The sequence below is a fragment of the Odontesthes bonariensis genome, chromosome 1 (genome assembly GCF_027942865.1).
Source record: "Odontesthes bonariensis isolate fOdoBon6 chromosome 1, fOdoBon6.hap1, whole genome shotgun sequence".
Taxonomy (NCBI): Eukaryota; Metazoa; Chordata; class Actinopteri; order Atheriniformes; family Atherinopsidae; genus Odontesthes; species Odontesthes bonariensis.
Window position 1 is genome coordinate 2,372,828 of NC_134506.1, and position 16,732 is coordinate 2,389,559.

The following is a 16,732-nucleotide window of genomic DNA, read 5'->3' on the forward strand; positions in this document are numbered from 1 at the left end:
CATTTCTTAAACAGTTTTATTGTGGCCTTAAAGGCGGGGTAGGGGATCTTTTTCTGGAACATTTTTTTACATATTGCTTGAAATACTCTTCACACCCCCATTGCAACCAATTAATTCAAAGTTTTGACACAAATATGAAAAGTTTTAGTGGCCTCTAGAACGTACAATCTAGGAAAAACAGTATCCAATCATTGTGAACGGACCGTTCACAATGATTGGATTCTGATGCCGTCTATCAAACTGCAGTCTGCTCCTCCCTCCCTCCCCCTCCCCCCCCTGTGCGCGTACCCTGCTCCGTGAACAATTAAGGCTGATTCATACTCGGCGCAAACGCGCAACTGTTCTGGCTCGAGAACCATTAATGACGTCATCGAAAGCGCCAGCCCCTTCACAGTTCCTTCAGCTCATAAGCGCAGTTTGCGCCGAGTATGCGTCACATTTGCAGTTCTCTCCAGACCAGCGGGCGTCACTGTTGAGGAAACAAGCTGAAGAACCGGACGAAGAAAGCATACACAATGCCACCTGTGGTGTCACGTCAGCAGAGGCTGGCACATCTGATGAGGAATGAATTTACTCTGGGTGTAGAACTGTATATGTATCTCAGAGCTAAGCGGCTGCGGCAAAAACAGAAGAGAAGGTGGAATGTTCGTCCTTTGCAACAAGACGAACTTTGTCAAACGTTGTCCCAGTGTAACTTCATAGACGTGTCGTACAGATGTTTGTAGAGGCGCAGCCTCTCGGTCACCGCGGTCTCTGCAGTGTTCATTTTTTCTTTTTCTTGGTCAGCTGTTTCTGGTTGAGCGCGCGCGAAGTCAGAAAAAAAGTTGTGTGCGCGCCCTTGCGCCGCGCGAGGATTTTGTAGCTTGCGAAGGGGGGCGTGGCGGAATTTTGGGACACGTGACCGTTTGCGCCATTTGCGACCAGCTAGTATGAGCGAGGTTGCGCCGAGTATGAATCAGCCTTTACGCGTCCAGAAGCTTAGCAGGAAGCTAAACTAGAGCCAGCTTGGCTAGCACCTAGCATTATTAAACGTATAGTTAGCATAAACTAAATACTAAATACGGCAACGATCGATGCTTGCTGTCAGAACAGCGCTCGTGCACCTTCGTGCTCGTTCATGTACTCTAGAGGCGTGCCTTCGGGGGGAAAGTGAAGAAAAGGGTTGGGACTTTTTACCTGTGTATTTTCAAAATGCAGCTTCGCTGGACTCAAAATCCAGGATCTCCTACCCTACCTTTAAAGCTATGGCTGGTAATCCTGTTCAGAAACACATTTTGTAATACTGGGTGAAATGGTTCATCTATCCTGAGATAAATCTATACAAGATGTATTTAGAAAAAGGGACGAAAATAATCAGACCTCTGTGGCAGCTGCAGGACTGAGAAAAAGCTGACCAATCCAAGATCAGCGCCCCGCTGATCTCGGATTGGGGCGCCTACAAAAAAACAATCAGATGCCTCTGCGCTTTCTGCCTACGCCCCCCTCTGTCGGCTCCCTGCTCCGCGCGCGCACGTGGTTCTACTGGCTTTGGATAAAGCACTGACGGAATGGGGAGGGGAGGGGGGGGGGGTGGAGCTTAGAGGAGGGGCCACTTTCGAATCTTGCTAGCTCTCTTGCTAACTCTCTAGGATTACCTACCATAACTTTAAGATGTTTTTTTTTTTAAAAACTGATCATGATTTAAAGGGGAAGCTCGTTTTTTTTTTAAACCTGGACCTTATTTCTGGCATAATATACGTTCATCTACTCACCGATAACAGTTTGGTGAAACCTTCGGAAGATATTTAGATCCCTGGAGATCCGCGTGTATCCATATAACGGAGAGAACAGGGCAGAGACAACACAGCCTCTAAATAAGGCATTATCTGTCTTTATTTCACCGATACTTTAAGACCAATGAATGAATGAACGCGTACTATTGCACTGTTAGCTCAGAGCTGCCGTGTTGCTGTTATTGGGGGCTATCGGGGGGGTTTAGTGGGATGATGTCATCAACGCGCGCCACTGCAGCGAGGCTGTGTTGTCAATGCCTGACTTTCACCAAACTGTTATCGGGGAGTAGATGAACGTATTTTATGCCAGAAATAAGGTCCAGGTTAAAAAAAAAAAAACGAACTTTCCCTTTAAGCGAGAAACCATTTCTACAACTTATTAAATTAGTCATGACTTTCTATGGTAGTTGTTTTGATTTTCCTGACACTGTAAGATCAAGATTATTTCCCAATACCAGCCACACTTCCCTCTGTTCCACCTTGTTCATCACAATGCAATGCTCCCAAACATCATGAAGTCAAAAGGATCATCCCGACGCTTCATCTGCCAAACACATTGTATTTCTGTCCTGATCCGTTCCTATAACTGACAAAATGATCATTTGCGGTTGCATTATGAGGGGAAGTCACAGAGTAAGTTCTTGACTCAAGGGAAAGAATATACTTCGCTGGCAATAATAAAAAAAAATACGTAAAAAAACAAAAATAAGAAACAGCTTTGCTGAAGAGGCCTTTTTTAAAATCAGTGTTGGGTAGAGGATGTGCAGTGTTGTCCATTATTTTGAGCAGCAACCAGTATAGCCTCGTTCCCACTATGCAGTCCGGTACGGGTCGGGTGGCTTTGGGGTCAGCTTGCGTTCCCACTGTACAAAGGGGACCCTCAGGAGTGGGCGGAGTGCGTGCCGAAGCGTAAATAACAAATAGCATCCATAATTTGGAACCACCTCCAAGCTTCTTCAGCTTAATGCCACACTGGCTCGCGGTCCGGTTGAAACCACTCTCTGCTGTTTCTGCGGCAATCAGCTGGAAAACTTTTTGGTTTGGCACAGCGCCATCGAGCTCCCGCTGCACAGCCTCCTCACCAACACCGGAGAGCAGAGCCTGGAACCGGTCCTGTGTTCTGGGTACCCCAAGCAGAAGGGCTACAGACATGGGACCGGTATGCTTTGGTGGTAATGGAAACACTGAAATAAGCGAACCGCTCTGAACCGACCCGTACCGAACTGCATAGTGGGAACGAGGCTTATAAGTATAACAAGGATTAATTTGGCTTGTGTATAATTCCACTAAATTATTGTTTTAATTGTTTTTATGACATTTATAAGATTAGTCAGGTGGAACTTTTGTTTTCGTTTTCTGTACATTATTTTATGGGGGAGCAACATTTGTGACAAAAGACACGGTCCCGCCAAAACTCTTCCTCTCTTTTGTGATGTTCTGTGAGAAAAGGTGAGCTCCCATTTTGTCACTTATATTTGTCATTTTATTTTGTCCATGTTGCTCCATGTTTTACTTATTTGTGCTACTGTTTGCGTCATTGTAATCGGCTCTCTTTTGTGATGTTCGGTGAGGAAAGGTTGGAAAATAAAAAGACCTTCGAAAGAGCAGCGGTGTGGTCTTCATCCATTAACCTTAACACAACGCAGAGCTTTCATACCGGTTACATAAGATCCTCTAAGATGTGTTCCATTTTCAACGTAGATTCAATACTACTGCATGGAAGTGCTTCCGTCATATTTTTCTGACTAGAATATCCTCATTAAAGGTATCAGTAACAGGGGGCACTGTCTGAGGATACACCATCCAACACTCTTACTGCACATGAAGGTACATGTGCAGTAGTTCCCTTTAAAGTGACCCACCCTATTCTTACCTGGAGTGTGGGCTTTCAGCACTTCTTTGTTTACGGAGCAGTTCATCATGCTCTGACTTTGTGTGGGTGTTAGCCGCTCTTCGGTGCACAGACTCCCTGGATAAATTAAGCAAACAAGCTGGACAGTGAAACTCCGGGTGACCGTCTTTATTGCATAAAACTTAGCATAACAATAGACATAACTTTACCAATATCATTGTAGCTTTCTAATCAGAACATTCAATTTCTTGACATTAAATGTTTACCAGCTACCACTGCTGCTTCAATATACACTAAATGTATAGTTGCATACAGTGCTGAACAAAAGCACACTGGCCAGGAAATCAATCAGCCAAACCTACTGGTTAATTACCATTTACAGGAATGGCTTCATTAAAAGCTTTCAATAGCACACATTTACCCAGAAATACTGAAGCAGATCATCGTTATCTTAACAGCAAGGCATAGAAAGTAAATAAGAGTCAAATGAGACAGCATAGTGAATACCTGCTGGAAATGATGACAACTGATCAACACAACAAAGAAAAGAACTTACAGAACAGAAGTGACTACACTCCTCTCATATCAGCGTGTCATTCAAAATGGCATCGTCAATTTTTGCTTCATTTCTAATTTGTCCTTTAAAAGCATTCGAATTTTTGCTGTACTATGTTCCAAAGACAGGTCCCACAGCAGGAAGTCAAAGTGTTGATTGTGGCCGTTTCAGTTCCTGGTAGGTTATTCACACCTCTGCATGGACCGTCAGCGTCTGAACAAACGTCCTGCCTTCAGAGATGACTTTTTGGTTCTTTAAAAGCCCACCAGCTACCTCCCAGTTTAGTCTTTCTTTTCCTTCTGTCATTGAGATTGTATGCTAAATATTTATGTTCTTCTGGTGACTGACATCTTCTCAGCCCATTTGCTGGTATATCCAGCTCCGAGCACCAACTGTTAGACACGTTTTGGGATCCCACCTGCCCACCTGCCCCAGCAGCCCCACACCTGAACCTCATTTGTGCCAAACTAATCAACGTGACAATCACTTGACCAAAGAGTGTTTTCCTCAAATTCATCATGCTGCTTTTTAAGACTCCAAAGTTGAGTCTTGCAGAACTGTGGTGAAGAGACTTTTTTTTTTTTTTTTTAGCTCAGAGGGTTCGTCCATTTCAGAGTTAGCTTGTGTGGGCAGCACACTACCCAAAGCACCATTTCAGGGCAGCCGTTTCAATTGATTAGTGGTACTATGGTTCAATCTGTACTTAGTAAATTACTGTTGAAAATGTCTCGACTAACTTCCAATTCTTCTGGTAATTCTTTGCTAAGTGGATCCAGTGACACAAAGGCGTGAGAAACGTGGTGTATTTAGGCTAACAGGAAACGGTTTTAATGATCACAGGATCTTTTTTTAACATTAAATATCTGCTCTGGGACCTGTGTTTTCAACTCTGTCTTTGTAAAGTATTGGTCTTTGATTTTGTTGGAAGAGGAATCGAACTACGATTTTGAATGATTTCTTCTGAAATGTGACTGATATTGCAGGAGTGTCCTCGCTTGTGTAGTATAAAGACAAAAACATATCAAAGGGTGCGCTTGGTGTCATTGTCAGCTTGGTTCATCGAGCCAGTGTGCACATCAGACTGCCAGAGGTCCGAGGTCATACGGACCACAGCCTCAAGCTTTAACCTCATCCACCAGATGAGGGCCCTCTTCTCCCTGGTCTCCAGGAGCAGGAGCCTCCCCCCTGTCCATTTAGGGGGTTGTAGTCTGAAACACACAGAGGACAACGTTCCAGCTCACAAAAAGTTGACCAAGAGACGAGTTAAAAAGACGGTATTCTGTGGTCCTGTCGGCCAGCACAGTGTCACACGTTGTCATGATTCAGTGGTACAGTGGAGTCTGCCTTTAGGGAGCCATGACCGGGAACCTCAAAGACCGCTGCCTTCTTACAAGCTGGTCCTGGTCCCTGCAGCACGGGGGGGCTTAAAGGCTGACTGCACAGCAGCTGCCTGGTCCCCATCATGGGAAATACATACCAGCACCACGAAGTGGCTTCTTGTCCGTCTTTGGTTTCAGCACAGATGGGGATGAGCTGGCCTCCTCGGTGCTCTGTAGTAAGGACACATTAAACAGATGCTACACTCACAACATGGCCACATCAAATGCATGCTTACTGTTACTTATCAAATCTGATTCCATTCCTTTTTAAATACAAAGAACAACATACATCCCTGCTGCTCTGCATCCCCATGCAGGAAAGCCTTCTTAGGCTTTCACTTTCAGAAGATGTAGAGTGCAACTCCATGTTTGATAAGCTGCCATACAACAAGCTGGAACATGAAGTCTTTCTTTTTTTCTGATTGCTTCGCTTATTTGAATTTGTGACACCACTTGTGAGCCAGTTTAATCACTGTGCCTTGCTCAAAGGGTCCTTATAAACCAAGCCAATGATCAGGGGCTCCTGGCCGTGTCTCTGGTGATGTTGAATGAGTGATGGGTGAGAGAACTCACCCTCACTTTGCTTTGTGCTACTGTGTCATGAAAGTGGATAACTAAAGAAATGTGAAGCTGCTCCTCTGTTGGGTTTCAGCTGCTAAAATAGTGGCAGTACTGTGGTACTGAGGTAGTGAGGTACTGTGGTACCGAGGTACTGAACTGCATCTGCAGAAGTGCTGCAAACTTAAACCACACCAAGAGTTTATTCTGCAGGGAAAAAAGAAAAGAAGATGGCGTACGAAGAAAGGAGCCGGTAATCTTCAGAGGGATTGATGAAGGTTCTGGATGCTGACGGTTCTGGATGCTGAAGGTTCTGGATGCTGACGGTTCTGGATGCTGACGGTTCTGGATGCTGACGGTTCTGGATGCTGACGGTTCTGGATGCTGAATGGATCACTGCATGCCTGGCGCTGAGTTTTGTTGCATTCAGATCTCTATTATGAGAGGACTTTCTGTACGTCACCTCTCATGGACTTTTCCTTCTCTTTCTTCAGGCTTTTTTCTTGCTCGGTACCACTCTGTGTCCTTCTGGGTAACTGACTGGCATTTTGAATAGAACTTTCCTGTTTTACATTGACATGCAGGCTGTTTGAGATCATTCTGAAGGCAGCTAACAAGGTCACACATTTATTTCTTGTTCCAGAGGAGAGTGAACAATTCTGGGCAGTATGTTGTTTGTTTGAACCTTTTAAAGCCTTGTTAACAAGAGTTTAAGCCCAATTTTCATGTCCCAGACAAATGTTGAAGCTGGCAGAGAAAATTCTGGGCGATTTGAACAGCGGCCATCAATCATTATGTGTGAGACTTTCAAAGACATGTTCTGCGAGGCTCGTGGACACAGCCCGGCCTCGCACCGAAGATCTGAAGAGCATGTCTGATATTCTGGAGCAGTCGGCAGGGGAGGAGTTGGGACTGAGCCATCAGTCAGGAGCTACAGCCAATAAGAGTGCAAAAGACCAGGTCAGGTGACACAAGTTCAAACACAGAAAAGGAACATGAGGAAAGGAAACCATGTTCAGGAAATTCAGAGGAATTTAGTTGAATGTTGCTGAGAACACAGACTTCCCCGATGCCTCCTGAGTGATGTCATCACATGACACTTTCAACGTAATAACCAGGAGAGAAGAGTCTTCAGGAGACCCTGTTGTAGAGACATTTGTCTCCATGACAGCTCGATAGAGATCAGACGGACGCGGACTCAGATCCTGGAGTTGCATAAGTTACGCACAACTGAATTTTGAACTCACCTGAGAAAGCTTTGTAGTTTCTTTGAAACTCTTTCCCTGCTGCATACTCTCCCAAATCTCTATCTTCTGCCTTCTTTTCTCTTCTTCTTGCTGAAAACAAACATTCAACACTCTGTTCAGGTCTGCTGTAATGGAGCAACCATCCATCATGCTTCCATTTCACTACTGCACCTGCTTCTGTTTCTCTCTAAAGACGTCTGCTTTGGCATCCAGCTCCTCTTGCATCCTTCTTCGAGCTGCTTCCATGGCCTCTTGTCTTCTTGCCACTAATGTAGCATCTTTGAAAGGGGGAAGGACGGGGGGGGGGGGGGGAGAAGACACATTGTATCATTCAAGTAATTTATCAGTTCAGGTGACATCTCCTCTTAGAGACTCTGCAGCGTTCCAGCGTTTTATGTTACATTTTACGGACTGTTCACCCTGTCCGTAGACAAAGCTTTTCAAACAGGTATCACTTCACGTTTTAGTGACATTGGTGGAATAAAAACTCTGCTGACAAAGACACTCAATGAAGCTTTTAAGCCCCCCCAGGAACAAGTCCTGCCCCCCTGAGAAATGCTCTGTCCATCCAAAGAAAACTGGCCAGAAAAAAGGCCACGATTTATTATCTCTGTTTGTGTCTTGTATTGATAGAATAAATGCAGGTGGTGATTTAAAAAAGCATATATCTGCAAAGTTTATAGCTTTATTTATTTTTTTGTTATCGTGTTTCCCCCCCTCCGTAACCTTAACCCCTTGCTGCTGAAAAAAAAAAGGCGGTTTTCACATTTTCGGATGTTTATGTTGTATATAATGATCTGAATTGTAGACTTAATGAAGGTAATAAAAAGCTGGAGTTGACTGGATGTCTTGCCCCAAGTATCTACTTGAGTTTAAACCCTCAATGGAGAATGTGGAGCATGTTAAACAAAAGCTAATGCATGCTAAAGTGCTGGTCTAAAAACCTCTCCAAAATAGGACATATTTGCAACATGGCGAAGGGGTTAAGGGGCAGAACAATCGTCAAAACTGCTTTCCAGTTGGTTTGTTTGAATAGCATCATACAAGTTCTACATTTCTTTACAAAAAAAAACAAAAAAAAAAAAACTTTCCACACTGTTAACAAAATTGACGGTCATGATTTATGCTAGTGTGACCATATATTTCATTACCGAATTGAATTATTACTATTATTACTATTATTATTTTTATTATTATTATGCTTGAAGTTGTAGTAGTGGTTTTCCACCGATTTTTTTCAGGTATTGTTTTCTGCCCCCCCAGATGAGCTAACTGCCCACCCACACATGCCATTCTGGTCACACCTCTGGTGCCATCTAACATTTGCCTGAACAAGTGTGAGCAGCTGCAGAAAGCCAGGGCTGGTGCTACCTTGCAGTGTTGGTGGGAGGGTGCTGGGGCTGGATCTCCTCTTCCTCAGGTGTTGGATGAGCAGGTAGACCATGACGGTGGCAACCAGCAGGTGCCAACCATACTGGGACAGAAGCTCTCCTGCTGGGAGGGAAACGGGGAAATGTTGTTGGGAACACGTCTAAATGGACACAGCAGAAACACTTAATGACTGAGTCACATTTATTCACCAATTACAAAAATCGGGAACTTGTTTCACAGCTAATTGTCTCACCGACGTACTTCCGCTCAACGTCATTTACGTCGTTTCTTTGATTGAATCGGACGTAAAATTCACGCAAAAAGAAATAAGTTGGTCAATTTGATAGTGCGTACCAGTGAGGCCCAGCGGACTCAGATCCTGGTTTTTGAGGGGAAACCGGCGAGGAGAGTTTTCGTCATCAACATCTAAAATCTCTACATCATCCATTTCAGACTTCCGGTAGACGCTGTGACCACACCGTGTCGCGTACTCTTATCGCCTCATTAAACGACCAGCTGTGGGAACTTCAACTCCTCCTGTCAACCATCTGTAGCTCAACAGGACGGGCTCCTTCCTTTTGGACGGTGACTGCGCGCTCAGCGCCGAAGTGGTTAGCTACAGGCAGGGTGACGTGTTGGTCCTGTGTTTCTTCTTCTACCAAGTATTACGAGCGCGCTACCGCCACCTCATGGTATGGCATCGTTATGTCAGGACCAAAACTGCCATAACCAAAAATACATGAATACCTGTATATGAAAAAATAAATAATGAAATACGTATGTTTGTACATTTTCCATTTATATATCAAATGATTTTTTACTTACTTTAAAAATTATTATCTTTTATGCCCACATAATCATTTCTACTTCTGTGTATCTGTTTATATTGGCGTCTGCATGAGATTAATAGCTGCACCAGGGAGACCACCACTCTCCACTCTAAGAACTGAGTGTCCCACAGCCCTGGTGGTACCAACACCACTGTCCGCTTTCAGAAGGTGTCCCACAGCCCTGGCGGTACCAACACCACTGTCCGCTCTAAGAACTGAGTGTCCCACAGCCCTGGCGGTACCAACACCACTGTCCGCTCTAAGAACTGAGTGTCCCACAGCCCTGGCGGTACCAACACCACTGTCCGCTCTAAGAACTGAGTGTCCCACAGCCCTGGCGATACCAACACCACTGTCCGCTCTAAGAAGGTGTCCCACAGCCCTGGCGATACCAACACCACTGTCCGCTTTCAGAAGGTGTCCCACAGCCCTGGTGGTACCAACACCACTGTCCGCTTTCAGAAGGTGTCCCACAGCCCTGGTGGTACCAACACCACTGTCCGCTTTCAGAAGGTGTCCCACAGCCCTGGTGGTACCAACACCACTGTCCGCTCTAAGAAGGTGTCCCACAGCCCTGGCGATACCAACACCACTGTCCGCTTTCAGAAGGTGTCCCACAGCCCTGGTGGTACCAACACCACTGTCCGCTCTAAGAAGGTGTCCCACAGCCCTGGTGGTACCAACACCACTGTCCGCTTTCAGAAGGTGTCCCACAGCCCTGGTGGTACCAACACCACTGTCCGCTTTCAGAAGGTGTCCCACAGCCCTGGTGGTACCAACACCACTGTCCGCTTTCAGAAGGTGTCCCACAGCCCTGGTGGTACCAACACCACTGTCCGCTTTCAGAAGGTGTCCCACAGCCCTGGTGGTACCAACACCACTGTCCGCTTTCAGAAGGTGTCCCACAGCCCTGGTGGTACCAACACCACTGTCCGCTTTCAGAAGGTGTCCCACAGCCCTGGTGGTACCAACACCACTGTCCGCTTTCAGAAGGTGTCCCACAGCCCTGGTGGTACCAACACCACTGTCCGCTCTAAGAAGGTGTCCCACAGCCCTGGTGGTACCAACACCACTGTCCGCTCTAAGAAGGTGTCCCACAGCCCTGGTGGTACCAATACCACTGTCTGCCCCCAGCAGGACAGAAGGAAATGTCTCATGCATAGAAACAAGCGTCCGTCTTCTCTACCCTATAAAAGCTTCCTGAAAACTCTGTATCTTGGAACATTTGCATCACAACCTCTGGATGTAAATGTTCCCTTGCTGGAAGATAAGTCTCCAAGACAATATTACTGAGTATTGTTGTTAATTTCCCTAACATTTCCAAACTTATTTTTATATTTTCAGATTTATTTATCTTTTTTTCATTTCCACATTGTATTCATTTATTTTCATGTGCATATTTATTTCCCCACTTTTCCACATTATTACTTTTCTTCACCTTTTGTTCCCTCAAGTGTTTGGAAATAAGGTGGACGTTACTAACCTTGGTCTAAAGCACGATTGGTCATCAACGAGAAACAGTGTCAACCAATCAGCTCTCAATAATTCCACAGGAAACCAACCAGCTCTGCCCTACTTTCTTGTCAGGATATTGCTGGTGAACGAAGGCTGACTTACTGCTAATTTTTTATTTAATTAATTCTATTTGATTGGATTATGATTACAATGAATTGAACTCCAGTTGGCTTGAATGCATTATTGAAGTGCCTTGAGAGGACATTGGTTGTCATTTTGCGCTATGTAAATAAAACTGAATTGAACTGAATTGAGTGCCAAATAGGACAGAAACTGTCTGGTGAAAGTTACCAATGATCTCCTCTTAGCCTCCGATAGCGGACTTGTGTCTGTGCTTGTCCTGTTGGATCTCAGTGCTGCATTTGATACGGTCGATCACAGTATCTTATTACAGAGACTTGAACATGTTATTGGGATTAAAGGAACTGCATTAGGCTGGTTTAAGTCATATTTATCTGATAGATTTCAGTTTGTTCTTGTAAATGAAGAATCTTCCTCACACACCAGAGTAAGTCATGGAGTTCCTCAGGGTTCTGTGCTTGGACCGATTCTTTTCACTTTATACATGCTTCCATTGGGTAACATTATTAGACAGCATGGCATAAATTTCCATTGCTATGCTGATGATACTCAGCTGTACTTATCTATAAAACCAGATGAACCCAATAGGTTGGTCAGACTACAAGCATGTCTTAAAGACATAAAGACCTGGATGACTCAGAACTGTCTGCTTCTAAATTCAGACAAACTGAAGTCGTTATCTTTGGACCTGAGCGTTTCAGGGAGAAATTGTCTAGCTATATAGTTACTCTAGATGGTATTTCCTTGGCTTCTAGTTCTACAGTGAGGAACCTTGGAGTTATTTTTGACCAGAATTTATCATTTGACTCGCATATAAAACAGGTTTCTAGGACTGCTTTCTTTCATCTTCGTAATATTGTTAAAATCAGGAATCTGTCTCAGAGTGATGCAGAAAAACTGCTCCAAACTGCAGGTTTACTTGTGTTTCCCAGAGTTTCTAAAAGTAGAATGGGAGGCAGAGCCTTCAGTTATCAGGCCCCTCTCTTGTGGAATAAGCTGCCAGTAAATGTCCGGGAAGCAGACACCCTTTCCACTTTTAAGACCAGGCTTAAAACTTTCCTTTTTGATAAAGCTTATAGTTAGGGATGGCTCAGGTGAAACATCCCATAGTTATCCATCCATTTTCTGCACCTGCTTACTCCAACGGTCATTGGGGAGGGGTACACTCTGGATGGGTCACAAGTCCATCACAGGGCCATACAGAGACAAGTGAGACAAACAACCATCACCTTGGTGAGTGTGAACGTTGCATGGATGGCTCAATTAGAGTCACCAATTAACCTATAATGCAGACGGTGGGAGGAAGCTGGAGTACCTGGAGAAAACTCACCCATACATGGGGAGAACATGCAACTCCACACAGAAAGGCCTCAGCTGGGATTCAAACCAGGAACACATCTGCTGTGAGGTGACAGTGCTAACCACCACACCACCGTGCAGCCTCTCCCATAGTTATGTGATGGTTCATTTTTTGGACTTTGGTCTTGGGTTTCTGGGTTAATTGATTCACTCTGGTTTGTGTTCTTGCGTTATGGCTTTGTTATGAGGTTCTCTTCATTTTGTATTCTAGCCTTTAGTTATTTTTTTAAGCAATTCTCCCATTTTGTCTTTATTAGTTTTACTTTGTTTCTAGTTTCCTCAGTCTTCATGCTTCAGACATGAGCTCCATTTACTCGCCGGTGTTCAACCATATCAGCTGCTACTATTAAGCAGCTGATAATCCTCTTCTGTATTTAAGGTCCCTGGTCTGCCATAGTCTTTGTCAGATCTTCACTGTATGTCCTCTTGTCATGTTCAGTCACTGGTGTTCTTGTGTCTGTTCTTAGTTCTGGTTACCTTTGTTAGTTCCTTGCTTTTTACAGCTGCTTTTTTTTTGCGTTTGTCTGCGCTTTTTGTCCATTTTTGTAATGAATAAAACTTTTTTCTTTGTTCGGCTCATGCCTCAAGTCTGCGTTTTGGGTCCATTCATCTCTCACCACCCGTCACAAGTTTTGCTGCTATAAGCCCAGACTGCTGCTCCCAGGATGCACCTCTCCTCCCCCTGCTCTCTTTACTCTCCATGTACATGTGACATCATTGTTGTCATTGTGTTTCTCTTGAGCAGCAGGTACCCCTCAATCCATTCATTTAAGCTGATTTTACTCATAGGTAGCTTACTTTTTGCATGGTTTCTAATTTGATTCTGTTTATATTTGAATCTATTTCCATTTAGTTGTTTAACTTTCTGTTTTTTCTATTTAGCAATGTAGTTTGTAAATGGAATATGTTAACATATTTTCCCCTAATTGAATTGAATTAAAATGAATTCAATTTAATTAGGGGCTATGCGGTAGTGTGACGGTTTGCACCGTAAGAGTGAGTGTGAATGTGGATGGTTGTTTGTCTCTATGTGGCCCTGTGCCGGACTTGCGACCCCTTGTGTTTTGAGAGACACAAAATGGGACAAGGAGAGCAATATTTGGTCATGAAAACTGGAGAAGTTTCAATTGCAGTTTCAGGTAGAAACTGATGTAAAGGCACTCAACTTGGAGAACATGAAATACTGGAGTTCTAAATCAAAGACAGACAGACAGATTATGGTTTGATTTGTTATTTTCATGCCCTGTAGCCGAATTCATGATGAAAACAGAATATCAAATGTGTTCATCTATTCTTGTTGAAAAATGCCATACATTCATTTATTTTCTGACCTTCAATGCAGTTTTTTTTAATAAGCTCAGGGAAGTCATGCAGACAGGACATCATAATAAACTATATAATGTACAGCTTGTAAACCAGAGGTTTGACAATTTGCTTAATTTAGGATCTCACTCGTGTAGTTTAGGATATAGAGACCAAACAATAGCTGCAACAATAAAAACATTATTTGGAGATTCCATTTAGTAGAACAGCTCTGAATGATCAAATCAAAATAAAGGCATGCCAGATGTATTGAGACCTGAGTGACAAAATAAGATATTTCAATTCAGTTCAAAATCATATTAGTGCTGAGGAAGATGTGGACAAACACTAAAGAGAAGCAGTGTCTTCCCGTCTGAAAATAAGGCACATAAGACTAAATAAGCCCCCTCATATCAAGCTAACCACCCAGCGAGGTTCTGTGTATACTACTATGGAAGTTTTTCTGTGCCATCAGAGTTTGAATACAAATTTCTAATATCGAATTTTTACAGCATCAAAATCAGACAAAATTCTGTGGAAAAAAATTCGACTCTCAATTCATCAGATCAGCTCAATAGATATTGAGTAATATCTATTGCTCAATTTTATTAACACAAATGGCAAATAAAGTAAACTCACTCACCGAAGCACCATCACCGGCGTTGGTGCACATGGCTGATCTGTCCAATGTAGTGTAACTTGATTGGCTGCCGTTGGATGAATTGAGACAGGGATCGATTGCTTCTCCCTGTTTACCCGGATGTTAAAGGGATAGTTCGCCTCTTTTGACATGAAGCTGTACGACATCCCATACTAGTAATATTATTTATGAACATTTTCTTACCCCCCGCTGCGTCCTGTGAGCCGAGTTACAGCCTCGTTTTGGCGGTGAAGTAAGTAGTCCGGCTAGTTGGCTGGGGTTTCACAAATAAAGCGTTTTGCTTCTGAAAAGAATATGAATTCAAAAGAGTAATACATTTGCATCACAAAATCGTATCTTCCGAAAAAGTTACACCTCACAATCGCTTGGCACTAGGTTGCAGTATCAATGCGCGCTGCCGCCTGCCGACAGCTGCGCCTGTTTCACGTTGTTTACTGCTCGGAAAGTTAACGTAATCATGTCTGACTACGACACCGATGATGAAGACAGGGGCGCAACTACGTAATTTTTTAGGTGGATGCGAACACATCATCGGCGCGCCCCCCCCACCCCAGCTCCTTTTTACCTGCCGCCTCATACAGCTTTCCTCCCTTAGTCATGCACTTAGAAAATACAGTAGTAATATTACGGATTTTTTGAATGTTACATATTATATCAGGTGATCATTTCAATCATAAACAAACAAGAAGTTTAATAAAGTACAAATATAGAACAGTAGTGGTACTCAGTGCTCAACATTTTATGTAGCAGAAATATGAAATCTTAACAGCCTGGAGTCCATGTCAGGGTTTTAACATTTATGACATTTAAACTGTTACATTCCGTGACTTTGCATTTGCCCATTTGTCAATTATAACATCAAATGAAATAGACCGTGCCACACTGTTTTCAATAGAGATCACTGCTAACTGGGACAAGCGATCATTGCTCATATTTGAACGAAGGTATGTTTTGATGAGCTTCAGCTTGCTAAATGATCTCTCTGCAGATGCAACTGTCCGAGGCATGGTTAAAAATACTCTAAGGGCTACTGTCAAATTTGGAAATACCAAATCAAGGTCCTCTTGAATTAGGAAATTTAACTTTTCTAGAGCCTTGTAACCCTTCAGTAGACGTCTTGCTGGGTATATTTCTTGAATTATATCTCTTGAAACATCACAAGTGGTCAGGGCATATGTGGTCACTGATTCCTCCAGCTCAGCTCTTGTCATGTGCTCCATTTTAGTGATGAATTTAAATTTCTCAGACACAAGTTGAAAATTGGAAAACCTCTCAGACAGTTTTTGGAGGAGTGTGTCAACAATAACATTGAAAACCATGAACCTGAAGTGCCTTGTGGGTTCCTTTTCATGATGACCAGTGCATGAATTGTCATCTGGGAAATTCTTTTGCTTCCTAAGTCGTTTCTCTTTGATTTCAGGAGAAGCATCCATTTCGATGGCTATTTTGCTTGCAATGTCAAGTGACTTCTGAAAGCCCTCTTCTCTATACTTGAGCAAAAATTCTTTTGGGACTCGATTAGCCTAATGGCTGTGTCCATTGACACATCTGCTGCTTGTAGTGCCTTGCTTGCAAAGTTGATCTCACATAATAAGTCATACCAAATTATGAGGCACACAAGGAACTCCATACTGACAATCACATCAGATGGTGATTTTGCCTCTGAGACAATCTTGCTATCTCCTGCCACTTCTCCAAGCTTTTGTAGTGCATCTAAAATCCCCCCCATCTGGAAACGTATAGCTTTGACAGAGTCTAGCTTTGCCTCCCACCGGGTGTCACTCAGAGGCTTCAGTGTGATGTCGACAAACTCTGTGAGAATGTCCCACCTCTTCACAGAAGACGAAAGGATTGTGTACAATCTTTGAACAGTGCCAAAAAAAAGTTAGACACTCTCTGCTAGATGAGGCTGCATCACATAACAAAAGGTTCAGGCTGTGGCTGCAGCAGGGGATGAATAGAGCCTCTGAACATCTCTGTTGTATTAAAGCTTGAACACCCTTGTTTATTCCCCTCATATTAGAGCCATTGTCGTAACTTTGCCCTCTACAATTAGCCAAATTCAACCCCAGACTCTCCAGAACCCCTGTTAGTGTAGGACTAACAGGACCCCTGTCAGTTGTAGGACACAACTGGGAAAGAGGCCTTTCCCAGTTGTGTCCTTCACAGCAGTGAACCCCACAAAAGACTCTGCAATAGTGACTTTTTTCTTCTCATCAGTATTAATATATCGAATAATGACTGAGGCC

General features: G+C 43.6%; 1 protein-coding gene across 2 annotated transcripts; it reads right to left on the minus strand.

The window, feature by feature from the left end:
- Positions 1-3,777: 3,777 nt before the first annotated feature.
- Positions 3,778-9,395, minus strand: selenos (selenoprotein S). Of its 2 annotated transcripts, none has more exons than XM_075461336.1 (6): positions 9,090-9,395; positions 8,736-8,855; positions 7,536-7,642; positions 7,365-7,454; positions 5,658-5,730; positions 3,778-5,388 (listed from the first exon to the last, which is right to left on the minus strand). In XM_075461336.1, exons 1-6 carry the CDS (start codon positions 9,181-9,183, stop codon positions 5,309-5,311), a joined length of 564 nt encoding a protein of 187 aa, XP_075317451.1. In that variant the 5' UTR covers positions 9,184-9,395; the 3' UTR covers positions 3,778-5,308. The 2 variants fall into 2 exon arrangements, with proteins under 2 accessions (XP_075317451.1, XP_075317367.1); XM_075461252.1 differs by having other exon boundaries at positions 8,736-8,858.
- Between the last annotated feature and the right edge of the window lie 7,337 nt (positions 9,396-16,732).